Source organism: Parasteatoda tepidariorum, chromosome 2 (genome assembly GCF_043381705.1).
Source record: "Parasteatoda tepidariorum isolate YZ-2023 chromosome 2, CAS_Ptep_4.0, whole genome shotgun sequence".
Taxonomy (NCBI): domain Eukaryota; kingdom Metazoa; phylum Arthropoda; class Arachnida; order Araneae; family Theridiidae; genus Parasteatoda; species Parasteatoda tepidariorum.
The window spans coordinates 63,677,630-63,698,353 of NC_092205.1; the positions used below are offsets into that span (position 1 = coordinate 63,677,630).

At 29.4% G+C, this 20,724-nt stretch overlaps 3 protein-coding genes across 8 annotated transcripts in view; 2 read left to right on the top strand and 1 right to left on the bottom strand.

Annotated features, from left to right (window-relative positions):
- Positions 1 to 1,419, top strand: part of LOC107455372 (uncharacterized) — a 58,703-nt gene extending 57,284 nt beyond the window's left edge. For all 6 annotated transcript variants that reach the window (XM_043045409.2, XM_043045415.2, XM_043045433.2 and 3 more), the window contains one exon: positions 1,156 to 1,419. In XM_043045409.2, the coding sequence (XP_042901343.2) occupies positions 1,156 to 1,404 (249 nt within the window). In that variant the 3' untranslated portion in view covers positions 1,405 to 1,419. The remainder of the gene's footprint in view (positions 1 to 1,155) is intronic.
- Positions 1,420 to 1,865: 446 nt separating this feature from the next.
- LOC139424847 (moesin-like) lies at positions 1,866 to 5,565 on the top strand. The gene is made up of 4 exons (XM_071188456.1): positions 1,866 to 1,883; positions 2,005 to 2,247; positions 3,899 to 4,034; positions 5,281 to 5,565. The coding sequence occupies exons 1-4, from the start codon at positions 1,866 to 1,868 to the stop codon at positions 5,295 to 5,297; spliced, it is 414 nt and encodes a 137-aa protein (XP_071044557.1). The 3' UTR covers positions 5,298 to 5,565.
- Positions 5,566 to 19,771: 14,206 nt separating this feature from the next.
- Positions 19,772 to 20,234, bottom strand: LOC107455368 (protein FAM200C-like). Its single transcript, XM_071188460.1, has 2 exons — positions 20,150 to 20,234; positions 19,772 to 20,058 (listed from the first exon to the last, which is right to left on the bottom strand). The coding sequence occupies exons 1-2, from the start codon at positions 20,232 to 20,234 to the stop codon at positions 19,772 to 19,774; spliced, it is 372 nt and encodes a 123-aa protein (XP_071044561.1).
- Positions 20,235 to 20,724: the final 490 nt, after the last annotated feature.

Genomic DNA, 20,724 nt, shown 5'->3' on the forward strand with positions numbered 1-20,724 from the left:
TTTAGATTTAGTTTATTATATCTCTGTAATTAATATAAGATTTTGTCAAGGTTATTTGCTTTTTGCGCGCATAGATAAATTCTAATTTTTAAAGATTTCATTAAAGCTAATCAAAAAGCAATGTATGTGTCTCAAACAAGTTATTATTTTAAGCTTAAAATTGCAGCTTTAAGTGAATTAGAAAGTATATATATGTATATCGAGGCTCATATGCCCCTGGAAATACGTGAGAAATTGAAATTTGAACCAAAGGTCGAGGGGAAACGTAATTTTTCCTCAAAATCTAAACTATCCACAAAGTATGTTTTTTTTNTTTTTTTTTTTTTTTTTTTTTTTTTTTTTTTTTTTTTTTTTTTTTTTTTTTTTTTTTTGCAAAAAAATTTCTTAATTATTTGATAAACAAATATTGATCCCATTCACTAATAAATATTTAATTTTGAATTGGATGGGATATTTTTTAATCCAAATTTTTTTTTTTTTTTTTTTTNTTTTTTTTTTTTAATTTTTTTTTTTTTTTTTTTTTGTACTTAATGAATTTTCCAGATTTGTAATTTTTACATATTTTAGTCTATGTGATGATTGTATTGAATTAACAGTTCGAAACAAACTAAGTTTCCCTAAGTTTAAATTTTAAATGTAGTATTCTAAGAAAATATATCTACTTTTACAAACATCGTGTGTGCATTCTTATTAATATTAAATCATAATTTTTTTTGTAAATAAATAACTCTTTAAGTTTACTTAATGCGTAACACAATAAAAGTGATATATTACTAAGTTGTGTTATTTAAAATAAGCCATTGAAATTATTAAAAATGTGAGTGATTTTGTTTCCATTATTCTTTCGAAATGAATATTTGTATGTTGCATCTCTAATTTAATAGTAGCTATTGTTGAGCAGAATCTTGTATCTATTTACAATTAAAAAAACTCCTTGAAAAGGTTTTTAGCAATTTTTGCAATAACAGGACCCTATTTACACAAATTCACAAAAGCGGGACCCTGGTTGAAAGAATGTGACTTAATGCTTATTATTTTTTTATTCACAAAATGTATATATTTGTGTCCATAGTTAATGTACTAGTTAAGTTAATTTTTAATTAAATACTTAATCAAACTTTTTATTCTAGAATTTAACAATAATTTTTATTTTAGAACAGTGAAGATTTTGTTCCGAAATGGAAATTTAAGCTGGTAAGAGTTTCTGCTCATCGTTGGGAACAAGAAGCAATCAAAATACAGAAGTCCTTACAAGAGATTATTGATAATTTAGAAAAAAAACTCAAAGTTCATGCTGAAAAAATCGATTCATTAGAAAAAGAAAAAGTAAAATCAGAATTAGAACTCAATCAAAGAATCAGAACTCTTGAAGAGGAAAACAAAATGCTTGATGAAGAGGTATGATGACTCTTTATTTATAAATATTTTATTGCAATTGCACAAATCAATCAAGTGTACCTAACCAGATAGCTTTGTTAAGACAGCACAACAAAATTACGACAGTTGTAATAAATTGAAATTTATTATAGGTTTTTTTCAATACTTTTAAAGATAGGTTATTTGTCTGTAGATGGCNTTCATCCGAAATGAATATTCTGTGTTGAGCAGTATAGGCTAAATACCAAATATTTGTATGTTGCATCTCTAATTTAATAGTAGCAATTGTTGAGCAGAATCTTGTATCTATTTACAATTGAAAAACTCCTTGAAAAGATTTTTAGCAATTTTTGCAATAACAGGACCCTATTTACACAAATTCACAAAAGCAGGACCCTGGTTGGAAGAATGTGACTTAAGGCTTATTTTATATTCACAAAATATGACTAGTTTTTTCACAATTTTACAAAAACATGACCTTTCACAAAATGTCTGGACAGACCCCTGTATATATTTGTGTCCATAGTTAATGTACTAGTTAAGTTAATTTTTAATTAAATATTTTATCAACCTTTTTTATTCTAGAATTTATTTAACTATAATAGTTTCTATTTTATTTTATTTTAGAACAGTGAAGATTTTGTTCCGAAATGGAAATTTAAGCTTGTGAGAGTTTCTGCTCATCGTTGGGAACAAGAAGCAATCAAAATACAAAAGTCCTTACAAGAGATTATTGATGATTTAGAAAAAAAACTCAAAGTTCAAGCTGAAAAAATCAATTCATTAGAAAAAGAAAAAGTAAAATCAGAATTAGAACTCAATCAAAGAATCAGAACTCTTGAAGAGGAAAACAAAATGCTTGATGAAGAGGTATGATGATTCTTTATTTATAAATATTTTATTGCAATTGCACAAATCAATCAAGTGTACCTTCCCAGATAGCTTTGTTAACACAGCACAACAAAATTGCGACAGTCACATATACTCATTTGTGAAATCACATATAGTTTTTGAAGCATCAATGTGCAAGTCACAAAAGCTATGTTTGCCTTTGGGTACGTCACATATATGGTAATTTTTAATGGGAACACTTGACTTATTCTATTATTAATCTATGCATTTTGGAAAATGCATTGTTCAACATGCACCATTGAAGAGAGCATACCCCAGCCTCGCGTTTAAATTAGTCCACTTAATATATAAAACAAAAATAATCATTAGAACATTTTTTCAAACCAATACTAATCTTGTAAAAAAGAACAAAAATTATTTGTTAACCAATTTATTCTGGTTTCTTCTATAATTTAAATTTTATCCCCAACTAAAATGTTTTGTCATCTTAAGTAACTTTTAAGCTACTTCAAAACCATTCACAACCTTTTGCTAAAGAAAAAAAGGCAGTTGCTATTAACCAAATTCCAAAGATCAAAACTTCTTAAGAGTTCAAATGCTGTGACACTTCTCAAAATGTTCTATTTTCGGTGATATTGTTACTGCAACTATCATACGAGTTTTTCGTTTATTTATTCAAATGAACAATGTCAAAGAAGACCACTGTTTTTAAAGCTGTTGTATAGGTTAGTGACTAGTGCTTCGACTTTTTTTACCAAATAATACATTACAAATAAATAATTAAATATCACCAAAATCAACTAATGAAATTTAATGAAGAATTGCTAGAATAAAGCTTTTATAGAACAAAGCTATTCAACGCATTTAACAAATCAAAGAATTTTAATCTTTATACAGGAAACTATAAGTTCAATTTTAAGTGATAGCATCAATTCTGATTTTGAGCTACACCTTGAAAAGAATATGCTAGCTATTGTAAAATAAAAACTAAAAAAAACTTCCACTGCGTAAATTTTTTCCTTATTATAGGGATTAATTATTTTGAGTTTTCAAATTTAATAAGTTCATAATTTAAAATTCTTATATTTCTCCCTATTTCTTTATAAACATTACCTCCATGCATTTTGTTTTAGTTAAGTATTTTTACTTTCGTTTGTGTCAGTATTTCTGTGCATGAAACTTTAACTTTATTCCTATTCCTTTTTAATAAAAACACAAATTTTTAATGTCACTGATTGTTATTATGCCAGTTATAAAATTAGAAACCTAATACAAAAAAAAAAAATTATAGTTATTAGCACATAAACTTATGTTTTTACTGGGTAGCCCAAATATGTCAAGATAGAAACATAAGTTTCTGTGTTCAGCTTAAATCAGGATATTTGTCTCATCAAATTTAAAAAATTAGTTACAAAGTCAACTGAGCACACTGCTGATTGAAAAATAGTACAAAACAATGTTTCCACTGGCATTTTAATTTTGTCCTCCTCAAGTTTCAATATGTTGCAGCAAATCATGGTTTATTGTTTTGAGAACATTATTTAGTGAGTATGTTCAGTGACAATCTCTGGTGACAAGTTTTGTAATGATTTTTCGAACCATTGTTCATTTTTGGAACTCCTGGTGTTTCAAAGTTTTACTTGTATTAAAAAAGTTCTTTTTTTTTCAGGCTGAGGAGCTCAGTGAAGATTTTAAGAAGCTAGAGCTCTCCGAAAATAGAGATAAACTGAAGCTTTATGAAACTATAGATGCTTTGAAGGAAAAACTAGAGAAGACTGTAAAAGAATGCAATGAGTTGAAGGCTTGTGAGTTCCATTCTTATGAAATTCTATTATTCAGGGATGTTTTTCTGATTTTTTTTATTTTTCAAAAAAAGTTCCGTTTTTTTTTCGAATTCCTGAAAAAATTAATTTTTTATGCTTTTTCTTATTAATGTAAATTACATTCTTGCTATTTAAAATTAGACCGAGATTTGTATTAACGCGATTTTAAATCGCACATTGCGATTCATATTCTTACAATTTAAAATCGCACATAGTGATCTGTATGGGATTTAAAATTACTCATAGCTATTCATATTCACGTTATTTAAAAGTCATACATCGAGGATCGCATTTGCATGACATTCAAATCACTCATTAAGGTCAGCATTCATACAATATTGAAAAATTTGTACATTAAAATTTTTTACTGAAACGTTATATTATAAGGATATATGCTTCCTACTTACATTTGCTTTCTTGCTCAAATTTCAAGTATTTTTAGTGAAAGTGTATTTTGCACTTAACTTTTTAGATTTTATTATTTTTAGCATTAAAGTTTTGTTTTAAGAATTAAGATGATATTTTTTTGATAGCTGTTAGTCAATTTTTTATTTTTATATCTTAAATGTTTTTAAGTATCTTAATATCTAATTATCTTTATTATTCTAAATATTTTTGTTAAAGTTCTTTTCTCATTACCCTTTACCAACAATACAGCTAAGTTTTGTTTTTCAATAATGACTTAACTTATTTCTATTTAAAAAAATATTTATTGATTTTTTAAAAAAAAGAAAAAAATATTGCTATTCAGCTGTAAAATATTCAGTATTCAGACTTTTTTTTTTTTTTTTTTTTTTNTTTTTTTTTTTTTTTTTTTTTTTTTTTGCCAAATTACTATTCGTTGCATCCCTAATTATAATAAATAGTATAGATTTTAAAATTCAGCATAAAACTAAAATAGAACTATAAAAAGTTCAAATCAATCAAATATCTACCTTTTATCACAAGAAAAGTAATCATTGCTATTGTTGACAGATTCTTTCCACCTTATTAAACTAAACTAAGTTAATCATTTGTATAGAATGTTAAGTTGTGCAATTCTGTGATAAAAATACAATTTTTTTTATACATCTGTTGAATTATGCATTTTTACTTTAAAATGAGTATTTTTAAATTGGTATTTCTTAAAAGTATATATGGGAGTAACTTAAGCAATTATTTATTCACTAGGAAATTTTTCGTTTACTGTATTACTTCATGTTACCTTTTTGTATTTTCTTTTTTTCAGCAAGCATAGGCAAATAAATATGACGGCAGATGGTGAATAGAAGAAAGGCATATTTTAAGATATTGTGTGACTTGAAATATTTTGATACCTATTTCATGTAAAATAATTTTAACCGTGTGTCCAATCTGTTATTCTGAACGTGTAAATTTTTATTTTAAATTTTTTGTGTGTATATTAAGTATTTTTATATTTTGAACTCATCTTTTTAGATTTTTGTAATCTAGTTTGTTGTCTAGTTTGTAAATTTGCAACGTTTATTTTTATAAAATTGAATTTTTAAATTTGTGTAAAGAATTTTCATTTCTGAATCCATCTTATTAGAGTTGTTACAATATAGTACAACAAGAGTGCCCATACTTGAGGCCCCAGAATAGACAGTTTGTAACTCCCTATCCTCCTACTGAAAGATAATTGTTCATAACAAGCATTAAAAAAAAATTTGAACATTTTCAAACTAATTTCAATACATGTTATAATAATAATAAAAAGTCAAATGATTATCTTTTTGAATATTTTTACGAAAAAATTCCTTAAGCCAAGCATTATTAAAACAAATGTAGTTGTTAACTTTGTTTAAAATTCATAAAGTATACAGTTTATATACAGTAAAAAATATATTTTCTCTGAGAAAATTAAAAACAAGTCATTAAATAATAAGACTCGCTCTAATAAACTTCAGATGTTTTTTAATTTGCTGTATTAGTCTTTTATTATTTAAAACGAGGCCATATTTTCTTATTATACTAAGGCAGAATTTTCGACCGGGGGTTGGGGTGTTCCCCTTAACGGGAATTTCATAGTTTCAAGGTCAATCAGATTACTCTTAATTTCGACACCAACTTTTTTGCATCATCAGAAAATGAATAAGGGTAATGTGATCTTAAACTCTCAAAGAAGCTAAATTTAGTAAAAAATCCCTTTAGTTTGTCTTGATGTTTTGCAACATAAATTTCTTGAATTCAATGATAATTTTCAGCAAGAAACAAGTTTTTTAAAAAAAAAGAAATCCATCACATAATTTTTTTTCTGTGTTGGAAGATAGTTTATCAGAGCACTGTTTCCATTTCAGTTGACTTATCTTTGCAAGTGAGGCTTGTCAATTAAATTACAGATGAAAACTATTTAGAGAAATAGATTGAAAGGGGCATGTGTCTTTTCTTTGCACGGAACTCTCCTTGTATCCCATAATTAACGGAGAGGAAAAAAACATTACAGGCATCCTATTTAACAAAAAGTGACAACACAAAGGTTTGCTATACTAGTACTTTTAATATTTAAAGTATTGTAGGAAACGTTAAAGCTAGTCTTGAAGAGAATTCGTGGCAAACAAAAAAGAACCGTCATGACAACTGTGAAAAATTTGTTTCAAGAACAGAAGCTCTAACTCATATTCACTAGAAAATTTGTACAATGCTGAAGTAAGGAGTGTAATGAAAGCAGGGTGCTTGGAACGACCCAAAATGTTTTCACNCCTAATATTTCTTTTATTACTGCGTAATGTAATCCTAGTAGCTACTAATTCATTGTGTAATTTATATAAATGTTTGTAATAAATAAGAAAAAATAATATTTTTATTTAGAAGCGACGGGTTAGTTTCAAAGGAGGATGGGTACATTGTTGGACATTCCGTCCTCGGGGACGGGTAAAATTTCTGAGTTTTTTCGAGCCCTGCCTTGGAGCGACCCAAAATTTTTCACTATTTGACAAACTTTGCTTATCTATTCGACATATTTACGAAAATTCATTTTCCCTTATTTAACTTAAAAAAACACACATTTAATCATGATCAACGCGTTTTACTTTCTTTAAATTTCTAATTCATTTGGAGTAATTAAATTGTAAAGCTCTGTGGATTGGGGAGCAATGAATAGCTGAGGGCGTATCTTGTAATGTAATTATAAAATGTAAAAAACTATCAAGATACAAAGCATTGGGTTACTAGATAAAATTAAGAAGAAAAGAATGAGATGCTTGCTCCGAAGTAACTGCGTCAGAAATTTTGGGGAATAGTGAGCAAGAAGCCTTGGAATTAAAATGTCTTAAGTGATAATCCCTCTAGTGACTATAAAAGAAAATATATATGTGTCCATTAAATTGGGACGAGGCTTTTATAAAATCCCTTCGAATCTATGATGAAAAAAATTTATATAAATTATCAAGAGTAATTTTAAAAATAATAATTTTTATTTAATCTGTTTATATGATGGTTTTATTAATTAAATTATTATTAATTATGTAGATTAACTTGAAAAATTAAACTTAGTCATGTGTCATGTCTTTTTTATTATTGTTCTTTTAAATACAACAAATATATTTTAAATAACTTCAGCACACTTTTTTTTTTGTAATTGTTTTTTTCTTTGTTTTTCTTAACTATTTAAAATATATTTTCATTTTAAATCAAGATTCTCTTTCTATCTATTTTATTTCTGTCTAACATTTGAGGAGATTACTAAATTATTTGATTCATAGGATAGTAAAAAAGTTATACCCTCAACTAAACTGTGAATCAGTTTATTTAACAAATGGTTCATCATTTATTGATTAGAATAAAAGTAAGGCATTCAGCCCTTTGTGTGTCATAAGTTTCACGGAAAATGTGGCAATCGCCGATTATGACAATGTGGTCTGTGCATTACGCACAGGAAGACTTTGCTTCCAATACAAACTGGTACCCATCGATCTGAAGCTGAGTAGACTTCAAGCCGTAAATGGGAATTGAACCCCCGTTTTTCACAACTGCTCAATACCTTACCTATTAAACAATCACAGCTCATTGATTAGAATAATTAAGTATAAAGTCATTATTGGTGGGAAAATAACATATAGTGAAAATATTAGCAGCAAAATATTTCTTTTTATTGAGACTAAAAAATTACATACTTTCTAAATTTCAATCAGAAAAATAGGAATTTCCGCCCGCCCAAAAATATAAGTTTGCAGCGTCACTGTGAATCAACAATCGTCTTGAACATGGAGTGCAATACCTTTCCAATGATTTTAAAAAGCATAATGACTTCAAACAATTTATAAATGAACTGCTGAGGAAAAAGTGTAGACAATTAGTGATTTTTTTTTAAATTATGTATAATTTTTTATATTTTAAAGGACTTATGCAGTACATTAATATAAAGCTAGTTTTTTTTACGCATTTTATTTTCAAACTGAAACTGTGTGGCTTAAATTGGTGAATTTATCTTTTCTTTTTTTTATTTATTTATTCCTTTATCATTACCAATCTGTTAATGTTATCAAAATCATTGTGATTAAATTAAGCGGAGACTTTCGTATTTAGATTTTTATAAATAAAATATTTTAAAGTGAAAAAAAAAATTGTCTAAAAATAATACTTTTATAAATTATTCTTTTATAAATGCATATTGTGGTAACAAGTCTATGCCAACAGAGCTCAAAAAATGTTTTTGCTATAGATTTGCTTGGACTCAACTTTTGCTGAACAATATTGTAATTTTAAGAAATGCTATTGATAAAATTAAATAAAAAGAAAACTCTCAAGTACACTAAGTTGAAAATAAAAATTAAAATGATATTGGTTAGTTCTATATAATTGATTTGGTTTCGATGCATTAATTTTTAAGCATTAACAAAAACTTCAACCTTTACAAAACATCAACAATTTCATTTTTTTTAAAAAATGCTTCGTTGTAGAAATTCTAATCTGGACAGAACGTAGCTCCGCTTTTGTTATTAGCGAAGATATAATAGAGCTGGACGATTTTCAAATCTTAATATGACCATTTATCATTAAAACCGTCCTGAATTTTCGATATGTAATGATATATCGCGATGCTTTTCCATTTTGCATTATTTTTACGTTTGGCAACAATTTTGTTCCCCCAATAATTTATTTCACAAAATTGTGTTGTTGCATTGCATTATTTTTATTTCCCCTTCAAAACAGTAATGAATATTTTTTACCGAAACTTCAAAAAAGAAAGAATAGTAATTGCTTGCGCTGAAACTAGTACTTTTAATGCAAGTTATCATTCATGTTAATATCGTATTCTCATGTATCAGTTTATTATCGGTAATGATTGCGATATACGTTTCGTATATTTACGATATTTATATTTTTTCGATTTTATATTACGATATTTATATTTTTTCGATCGAAAAAAATTATTTTTCGAAATGATAATTTATGATGTATCGCCCTAACTTATAAATTTTGCTTTTAATTTCATAAATAATATAACTGTTGCGATATAAGGGATATGTTTAATAAGCCTCCAAAATATCAGGAAAGCAGTGGCATAATAAATAACACTCCCTCGGTGCTGGGAGTGAACGATCCAGAAATAATACTCTATATGTAAGGGTGCGCAATCTGCGAATCGAAACCATTCCTGATTGAGACGCCTTCTGTAACACGTGCTTTGCTGGTTCGCCGGGCCATCTAACGAAAGAAGTATACAGAATTCCGTGTACCAGTCGTCGGGCCACTCAACGTTCAGTCACTGTGACGATTCCTGCCTCCTTCGTGAGCATTTGATGCAAGATAGCGGGCTGCAGAACTTCTGCGATGTCGTTCACGGATCAATGTTTTAATGACAGAACATCGACCTGTAGTAGTTTCCAGATCCAGTCAACGTGTAAGCTGGCAGTAGTAAATTGTTGTAGCATTGACCAAAGAGCGTGATTTTGTATCGACCTCTCGGTAGTGGCATTTACGTCCGTTCGCGCAAATGTAATGGCTGCCATTTGCGTTTGAACCCGTTTGGTTGAAGCATTTATCGCGAAGATAAACTCTACTGTCGGCCGATAGGTTCTTTAAGGTTAAATTAGTATCGGAGTCTGGTGATGCCTATTGCTTCACTGAAATAAGTAATCATGCACACAGCAAGATATCTACATCAAGCTAAAGCGCAGCGAACTACTTAATTGCTGATCATTCTCAACTGCTTTTCCTATAACATTCACGTTTTTCCTGTTCCCACAGTGGGCTGATAGTTAAGACACGGTTTCCAGCAGATCACCGAAGTCAAGCATCACTGGCTGCTGTGAGTGTGCAGGTGGGTGACTACTTGGATCAGTCTGCGTAGGGACCGAGGGTGTGAGGTTATTGATCCTCGTTCAACTGCTCTACCGTAAACAGGTCGACTTCGCGTGCAGGTCGTCGGACTACCAAAGAGGGGGTGCCATCCTTAAGGATTTTTCCCAGACCGTCGCCAATAGCCCATTGTGCAGCCTAGTGCGACGTAACTACAACAACAACGTTTTTCTACACCCACACTTCATTTTTTGTAGCACGATGGCAAAGTGCCATTTTTCTCACTACTCCAATTTGAATTTCTCCCCTTAATGCAACCAGTTTCTACGTATGCATCCTTTACTACATGATCAAGGGAGCCGGCAGAATAATATAAAAAGGGGTGCAACCCTCTAACAAACTACCCCCCCCCNACATTAATAAGATAACTCTCCCCCCCCCCCCCAAAAAAAAAAAAACTTTTTTTTTTAAAAACTATCCTGTTATTACATATACTTTCATCGTTAATTTTTTTCATCATACATTTCTTCATTGTTAATAAGATATTTAAAAAAAGTACGAATTTCTTGTACTTTCTTGTTCTTGTTAATTTCTTGTACAAATTTTGCCACGAAACTGTATTGATGGCGCTGGCTTAGCTACTAACTTTGAAACACAAATAACTACAAACAGTAGTTTCGTATACTAAGGTGTTTGTGCACGTTTAACTTTGGTATTTATTGTGCTGATGAAGTTTTACAGTTGTGAGAAGTCAGTTTGTGTTATACTCCTTTGTTAAAGTAAATAACTAATAAAAAATATAATATTATTTATATTTTATTAAATGAAATTTAAATATATAGCTCAGATATCTGCCAAATTTGTGCATGCTCAGTGTGCATAAGAAAAGAATCAAAGATGACTCAGAATTCATTGAAAAAGTTATAAGCAGATTTGGACAGCAAACAAGACGATTACAATACTTGTTTGATTAAACAATATTTTAATTATTATGTTTCAACAATTACTTAAGTATTTGTTTTTAAATAAAAATATTTTTACTAAAATTTTTTTATAATGTTTTTCTGTATCTCTATAATTGTTTGAAAAAATAGCCAGGGGGGTGCAAGTGCACCCCGCTGGCGGCGCCCTTGTACATGATGAATGGGAAAAGGGCCTGTATGGCCTAAGATGCCCAACTCCAGCGTAAAGAAGAAGCGAACCGAAAGCTCTTGATAGGCGGATTTCGGTATTGAACAAAATTTGTCATGATTTTAACTGTTTTTTGAAAAAAGTCATGGATTTAGGTCGTCAAAAAATCTCATTTTTAAAATGGAATTTACCTCCCCAGTTTCACAGTCGCATTTTATTAAAATATAAAGTGTTCTTTCAAAAAATGAACAAAAGAAAATTTCTAGAGCGAATTTACTATGTTTTAAACTTCAGTATTTCGGAATTTTTTATTTATTTATTATTTTTTTATTTTATCAATTTAAAATTCTAGCTAAACCAAGCCATTCATTTGCGATTTTTTTTTGTTATTCCCGAATGAGAACAGAAAAATCAGGAGCATTTCTTACATGGTCTTAAAAACCCCGATATTTTTAATATGCTCACTCGAGTCGTACATATTTGCTCCGATTTCATCGCAAATCTAGTTTATCTTTCTGTCAATAGTTATTGCTATACTTTTCCACGGGGTTTCAACAATACTGATATTTTTTAATCCGGTGCTATAACGATTTTCGAATCAGACATTTAAATCATCTTTGGCGTGCTTTATTTGTGGTTATTTTTATTTATTTATTTTTTTTAATTCTCGATATTTTTAATATTGTATTATTACAAAACGTAAAATTGTGAGCTTTGAAACTGCTTACTGTTTTTGAAATTGGTTTCGAATTTTTTGCTGCTTAGAAAACGGTTTTAAGATTCATAAAATCTCTTATAATTCTCAAAAAATTAAGATCCTTATGTTAAAAGTATACTAAACTGAATTTAAAATTTTATTTCGAGCTATAATCCTTTCGTTTTAAAAAAAATTTAAACCTCATACAATTTCTTTAATTAAAATATTTAATTTATGCTCAATGAAATATTAATTTTTTTCCTTAATTCAAGCACATTTCAGTTAATTTTTTTTAATGCATTTTTGAGTTACGTGCAAATATACTGCTGAGTTGACTAATAAAAAAGAAAACTAAGGATTAATGAAAAGAATTAAGGTAATAAAAAGAAAACTATAAGTATTTAAAATAATTTAATTTCAAGCACTGATGTTGTAATAAAAAATTATTGTATTTACCGTCAACATGTTTAAATACGATACAAATTACAATAAAAAATAACTTTTCCTATTTAGTACTTTTTCTAAATTCTGCCTTACAGCGCAATTAATTCCTTATTAATCAATATTAAAATGTATAAATTAAAATAAAATGAATGATTATAAATGCCTGAATGTCTCTTCGTTGCGTTCCTTTTCATATTATAATTTTAAAAAAGTTTGCGTTCAAGTCTATGATAAGGCACATTTTTTAATCTTGCAGGGGGGCGTACATAAGTCTATGTGCTCCTCTGCTAGAAAGAACTAAAAAAAAAAAATTAAATGGGACACGTTGATGCAAAACCGGCATATGGTAATCATTACCTCTTACAGACCATTGATTCCTTGCCATAGTGGATTTTTTTCTCTCTATTCTGAAGAGATGTTGTTCTAAAAATAAGAGCACTCAGCAACATGACGCTTTTTAGAAATATCCAGTTACATTCATGAGTGTTTTTCTTTTTTTAATCAAGTAAGTAATTTTCAAATGTAGTGTAAAAAAGACTAAGAATGACTGCTTTGACGTCAGTTATTACACTGGGAAACAAATTTTTTTTTCTTATTTTCTGTTGCTTGAGATTTTTTTTTAACAAACCTTAGTATCGTATCGTTAATTTCAAAACTGCAATTGCTTTCTCTTTCCCAGTTACACTTTTTTTTCCAACTGCATTTTTAATCTATTTTATTTTGTCGAAATGTACAAGTTTGAAAGCGTTATGTATAACAGGAAGTCGCATAAATGACGCGACAAACTTCTAGAAAGTTAATGCACACCGTTAGCTTAGTTGATGCGTTCTAATTCCTCTAGGAACCCATGCCGAGAAATTTCGTCATACACCTCTAGGGACGTTTAGAGAAGCGTAGAAGACATTTCTGGGCATGGGGGGGGGGTGACTGTACAATTTTAGTCCTGATGGTGTGCCCTAACTAACATTATTTTATATATAACGCTTTTGAGAAGAAAAAAAATATCGCGTCAATCGCAACTTATTGACTTATTGGTCACATAAATAAACAGCTTAAGAAGAACTTTTTTTTTTTTTTAATTTTAAGAAGGTTTTTCTAATAAAAATCCCAATATTTAAGTAAATTTTGGGTAATTTTGTGACTTTTTCTAAGATTTTTCACCTCGAAAAATAAAAAAGGCCACGAAAATAGTAAGAATAAAAGTAATTTTATATTATATAAACTGGCTTGCTGAGCAGTTTAAGCTTTAAAACAGCTTCACTATTTAAAGAATCATCTGACTTTTTAAGCAACTTTAATTTTGCGAAGCTTTTCCACCCAGATAAAAGAAGAAAAAAAATCCTTAAAAGAAATTAAAACAATTCTCGATTTTCGCTTAGTTTTATGATCAGCCCAAACAATTCAGTATTGAAATAACTCTTTCAAATATTTTTTATTTTTCGCAAACTCTTGCTTTTCTTCTTATTTAGCGCGTTTTAACATTTTTATTGAGTACAATACAGAAGAAAAGGAAAAAAGAAGTAAAGTTGCATTTTCGGTGATTCTTGTCCCAATTTTATTTTTTGAATAAAAGATGTTATAAGAGAACTGAACATAATTACTCTAAACCAACATTTTTGTTTAAAAATATATTTCATTTTGAAAATTTGATTTGAGTAAAGAATTATATGCAGGCAAGAATAGAAAGAAACTTTAATAAGTTTCGATATTCATGACGTCCGATAACTGATGGAAATGCCTGGAAAGAACAGAGTTACAATTTTTCATATGAAGAACCTATCTAACAGATAATCAAAAGGCTTAAAGAGGACCTCCCATTTTTTTAACAAATGATAAGCGTAGAACATCATGCTTAGTACACAAAAAAATGATCGTTGCAGTCCTGAGCGATTTTCGCACTATGGAAAGACTTTACCTTGGCGGTTTTCTGTAACAGTAATACAATGCCAGCCCTCACACACACATCTCAAGACGAACCACAAATTAGCTCGAATGAAAATGAGGTCTTAATTTCTATTTTTATTTACTTAAATAAAGCATTTTTTAAAAATCTCAACTTTTTTTTTTCCATCATAAAACGACAGAACTTTCAAAGCACAGTCTTTACTATTCTGACTAACTATCGGGATCATATTTAGAGGATCAAAAATTCGAATCCGTGGGGGGGGGGGAAAAGGTTATGTTGTTTATTCAAAGAAAGTCCGGCCTCGTATCTGATTTTGTAACTTAGAATGTCGTCAGCACAAATTAAATTTGCATATTTGGAGAACTTAATGGAAGAACAAGTGTCATTTAAATGTATGAAATTTAAAAGTTTCTCGTCTTTGTTACTTCGCTCAACTTTTATGTTAAGTATATTTATGAAGACACAATTCATGAAATGCTTGGAGGTATATTTATTTGACCCTAACTGTTATAAGGAAGGATTTTTAATAATTTTTTTTTATCTAGAATATATTTGTTTTTATGGAGAATTTTTAATGCTTTTCAACGAAATAAAAAAAAATGAGCTACCTCAATTTGGGACAGATTGGCTTTCTATTTTTTGTAGCCTTAGTACGAAAACAGTCGAAAAGTATCTCAGAAGCAGCGTGAGCTAAACATTACCCGTGTTTATATCGTTTTAATTGGCGAGAATTTGTTAATTTCGATTTAAAAAAGAATTCTTTTAATTAGCGCAGATTTTAATCAAAATGTTATGTCATTTCGTTACATCTAAAAGCATGTTGAAGACTGAATAAAAGTATTTTTCTTAGTTTTGACGAAAAATTTCTATAGTTGTTGAATCACAAAAATTATTTTAAAAGTTTTAAAAGAAAAAAAATGGCATTTCTTTCATTTATTTGAATTTAGAAGACAAGAGAACTCCTGTTTAAAGATCCAGGTCATATAGTCATCTTTGTGAATATTTTAAGCGAAGTTAATCAGTATTTGTGCAAAATGAAGGTAAAAACCACGAAATAAACCTTTTATGGTTATCTCGATGGAGCTCTGATCTGTCTTTACCAAAGTATAACTTACATCAGGTACGCAATCTCTGTTTGCAGGGAGAAAAATTACATTTAACTATCTATTTCTGTGATTTGTTCATATGTAGGCTTAATTTCCTATAAATAAACCATGTTAATTTCTATGAAGAAGTTGCTATTAATTTTGTCAAATATCTAAGATTTACGCTTGATATTTTAAGTGTGCGCACACATCTCATAGATTGTTGTTGATTCCCTTGTTATTTTCAATTTAAAAATAATATTCCGAAAAAAAAATTTTCGGTTGTAAAATATTACTTTTATTTTATATTATTTGAACAGCAGACCCACTTTGGGTTTACGACTACCAATGTTTTAACTACGTAGCCTTGTAATTTTGAACCCAATCCAGAAGACACGGAAACTCCTGGATCAAATATTGGGAGAAATTGGGGGACTTTTTAATGGAACTAACCCGTATGAAAAACTCCCACTGTTAGCCTGACAGCAAGGGGACTCTAACCCATGATCCGTCTGCAACTGAGGATATTTTACATCGGCACTGTGGTCGGTGCGAGCCGTGTGCGGAATTCGTATCGACCAGTCATCGCTGGGATTCGACCCCGGTTCACCTCATTGGAAGGCGAACGCTCTATCCCTTGAGCCATCAGGGCTCATATTGCTAATAAAGTTAATTGATGCTGTTTTAAAACTATAAAGCAAATGTTTTTGTTCACGAACTGGTGCCATGATGGATGAACTAAAAATATTCCGCACGAGTAAAATTTCCAACTAAGTTTTCGGTTTTAAAAATAAACATGGAAAAAGTTAGAGCTTAGAAAACAATAACCATACGAATAGTTACTTTGTTTTTTGTTGATTCAGTTTTTTTATTCAGTGTTTAATTCCCTATATTTAATTCAATCGGGTGAGTTGTTTTTATTAAATCAGTTCAACCGGTTTGAAAATGTTTGATTCAAGTTTTTCCTAATCTCGTTCGCGTATTTAAATTGCGTTACGCTAGTTTACATTACTATTTCTTAATTAATTTTTTGAAAATAAGTTTAATATTTAGGAAAAAAAATTCTCGAAATCTTAAACTATTGGTTTCATAAATAAAAAATAATCCATTTTTTATTTTTGCACTCTTTAACACCATCGTTACGCATTTATTTTCAAAACATTCTATTTACAAAAATGATCGCTTTCCAAAATGTATTGCGTTATCTTTGATGTATGATTGTAACTCCAAACGATTATTTAACCGAAATTATTTTAGCATTTTCCATGTTTTTCGAACAATTCGAAAACTAAAAGCTTCGTCTCAATTTCATAGTCCTAGAAAATATGATGGAAAGGATATTGTCTCGCAACATGACCACTGCAGTATATTTTACAATCTCAAACATTTTGACATGTTTACGATTCTGCAGTTAGTTTATTGTGAACCTTCGCTTCGAATTAGCTCATCAATTTTGCATCCTCCATAAATTGGAAAAATTATGTTTCTATTATTTTGTCACTTCCTGTAACGATGCAATACGGTTCAAATCAATATATAAGAATTTATGACAATGCATCCTATTCGTAAATTTCAAAAACCGAAAAATAAAAGTTATAAAAATGTAACTATTAGTTTTAAGGCTGTTTCGAATCATGGTTGAAGTAATGGAAAATTCTAGAATCACATTGTTCGTGTTCGAAGTAAAAAAAAAGTAACGGTCAATTAAATAAAATGAAATATTATTCCTGAATAAATAAAATATTAATAATTTTATATGGTTTTCAAATTTATATGTATTTTAATTTGTATTACGCCGCTGTCTAGCAAACGATTCGTAATTAACATGGGCTGCATTCATCATCAATCGTTTTATAGCAAAATTAAAAGAATAACGTTTTCTTTAAAAAAAATTGTTTCATGTTTATACTATCGACATTCTCTCGAAATAAAAAAAAAGTAACGGTCAATTAAATAAAATGAAATATTATTCATTAATAAATTAAATATTAATAATTTTATATGGTTTTCAAATTTATATGTATTTCAGTTTGTATTACGCCGCTGTCTAACAAACGATTCGTAATTAACATGGGCTGCATTCATCATCAATCGTTTTATAGCAAAATTAAAAGATTAACGTTTTCTTTTAAAAAAATTGTTTCATGTTTATACTATCGACATTCTCTCGAAATAAAAAAAAAAGTAACGGTCAATTAAATAAAATGAAATATTATTCCTGAATAAATAAAATATTAATAATTTTATATGATTTTCAAATTTATCTGTATTTTAGTTTGTATTACGCAGCTGTCTAACAAATGATTCGTAATTAACATGGGCTGCATTCATCATCAATCGTTTTATAGCAAAATTAAAAGAATAACGTTTTCTTTAAAAAAATTGTTTCATGTTTATACTATCGACATTCTCTCGAAATAAAAAAAAAAGTAACGGTCAATTAAATAAAATGAAATATTATTCATGAATAAATAAAATATTAATCATTTTATATGGTTTTCAAATTTATGTGTATTTTTGCGTTTGTGTTACATCGCGTTCTAACAAACGATTCGTAATTAACATAGGCTGCATTCATCATCAATCATTTTATAACAAAATTTAAAAATATCGTTCTCTTTAAAAAAAATTGCTTTATGCTCAAAATGTTTATACTATAGACATTCTACCAAATCTTCTTTACAATTTAATTAAAGCGAAATACAATTTACCAAAAAACAACTTTACAACAGAAGCGTTTGTGGTAAATCTGCATTATTTTCATGGTAATCGTGTCCTTCATTTTTATAGTATTCGTTATTTTAATGGTAGTAAAATGTGCGCTATTTTTAGAGTAATAATTGTTCAAGTACGAAAGAAAAGATAACGATCACTAAGATAAAATGAAATATTAATGATGAATAAATAAAACAAAATATTTATCGCAAATAGTGGGGCCGTAGACACAATTTTAATAATGAGGCTGTTCAAATTTATATGTATTTTTTGCATGCAATAATAAAGCTTTGCTCACTAATAAACAATTATAAATTTGTAACTAACATTCATCATCATTCATTTTATGACAAAATAGACCAAAAATATTTTTTAACTATTGGAAAAAATCACTAAGGAGCGAAAAATATTTCAACGCCCCCTTTGTGAAAATCCAGTTATTTAGAGGGAGGTGTGCTGAATTATAAGAGATAACATTAAACAATTTTTAAGCGAATTAATTAAGCTATTATTTTTTAAGCAATTTTTCAGTGAGTTAAATTTGTTTGGTTTTTTAAAAAAGTAATGTGTACATTAACTCAATACTTTTCTCACGGCTGATAATTGCAGTCTATTTTTAGTAATTAAAATAAATGCGTTTAATGAAAAAAAATACAACAAAGAAACCTATGCTTAAAAAGAATCATTTATTCTGAATTAAATGATTGAAAAAACATCCAAAATAATTTTTTACACTAAAAAGTAATATCAACGACACATTTAAATAACTACGACAGTGATATGATTGCACTCAAGGGTTCCGAGCCAGTTTCTTAACGTTCGTTTCAATACTTTATGTGAGGCTGAATCCACGTTCGACAAGGTAGGAGGAAGGGAAGGCATTTAAAAATGTTTTAACGATAGTTCAGGTTAGGGGCGAATCATGTTACCTTGAAGCCAAATTTCTGTGAGACTATCACCATTTCAAAGTTTCCTTAATTGAAAGTTCGACTAATTCCTCATAAATCTGAACCTCTGCTGTTTCAATAATCACAAAAGGGTTCATAACCCAATATCCCATTGAGGGACTTCCATGGAACAAAACAGCTTTAAAACGGTCAGAATAGTCTATGTGCAAGGAGTTAAAGTGTTCACAATATTCCTGTGCACCATCAGAGCGAATTTCGCCTGCTTGGCTGAACTCATTCCAACCAAAATTCTGCTTCCACAAAATTAGTTTTTTTAGAAAGTCAGAAATAACTGATTTTGTAGGGATCAAATTGAGCTCATCGCCTTGAAGTTGTAAATTAATGGCATTAAATTTTACAAATAAATCCGCCAAAGTCTTCCTTAAATTCTAGCAATCTGTCTCTCAGAGCTACATCTCTGTTTTCGAGGAATTCAAGCACAGAGTCGAAAAGATTCCAAAACCTATTGAGACAGGCGTCTTTGGAAAGTCAGAGAATCTCGGTGTGCAGTAGCAAGCGATTGAATTCTTCATCATACCCAACGGTCTGAATAATCAATCGTTGAGAACATTACTGTGAATTTTGTTCACAGCAGATATGACACATTGCAATGACTGATGCAAACGGTCGCTGAGATTTTTTCCTTCTAAATGCTGTCTGTGAAGCACGCAGTAAACAGCTAAAATATCTGGTATTTCCCTTTTCAAAAGGGCTATAAACACACGATGTCGACCCATTGCATTAGCTCCATCAGTGGCAATCGACATAATATTTGCTGGAGGAATGTTTTTCTCTGTAAAATAATCTTTGGCAGTATCAAAAATAGATTTACCTTTGGTATCTACAATCAAGTTTCTTGCAAAAAGCATATCTTGAATGATTTTTTCTACCTTTACAAACCGGACCTACGCTCACAGTAAAACCTACATTACATGGCAAGGTTGATTCATCAACTTGAAGGGAAAATTCGTTGGATATCAAAAGTTTGCATAAGGAAACTTCAACGTCTTCAGCCATCTCATCATTTCGTCGCCGCACTGTATCGTTGCTTAATGGAATATTTGATTACATTGGATGCTGCAAAACAGTTTCTAAAACTTCCTTGACAACCGTTAGTATCAACTCGATGGTATGAGCTTTCCCAGGTTTAGCAATAAATTTTGATATATTATAAAAAGATATCAAACCATTTTTGCGATGAGGTTGCTAGTAACCCTGAGACTGAAGGTGCCTTCAGAAACTTGTCCTTGATGTTCGTGAAAAATGGCAAAACTTTATTTTGTTTGTCACAATAAGTTTTTTGCAAATGCTCCTACTAACGGGAAGATTTCATTGTCTCATTAGGTAAAACTTTGTCAGAAAGTAAACACATGGGCAGTTGAGAGTTCAACAGCGATTGAACAAATCCAAACTTCAAGTACGTGGTACGGTATTGATGTACGGTATTGTACACCCCCGTTGAGAAAAAATGCTGTAACTGAAACGTATTTGAGAAAATAAATTAATA

Bases quoted from the DNA above. Each gene is read 5' to 3' on its own strand.
- LOC139424847 (XM_071188456.1), top strand. The intron at 2,248-3,898 runs GTATGATGATTC...TTTTTTTTTCAG, and splicing joins ACAAAATGCTTGATGAAGAG to GCTGAGGAGCTCAGTGAAGA.
- LOC107455368 (XM_071188460.1), bottom strand. From the start codon at position 20,234: ATGGCTGAAGACGTTGAAGTTTCCTTATGCAAACTTTTGATATCCAAC. The intron at 20,059-20,149 runs GTAATGTAGGTT...ACTTGATTGTAG, and splicing joins TGATGAATCAACCTTGCCAT to ATACCAAAGGTAAATCTATT.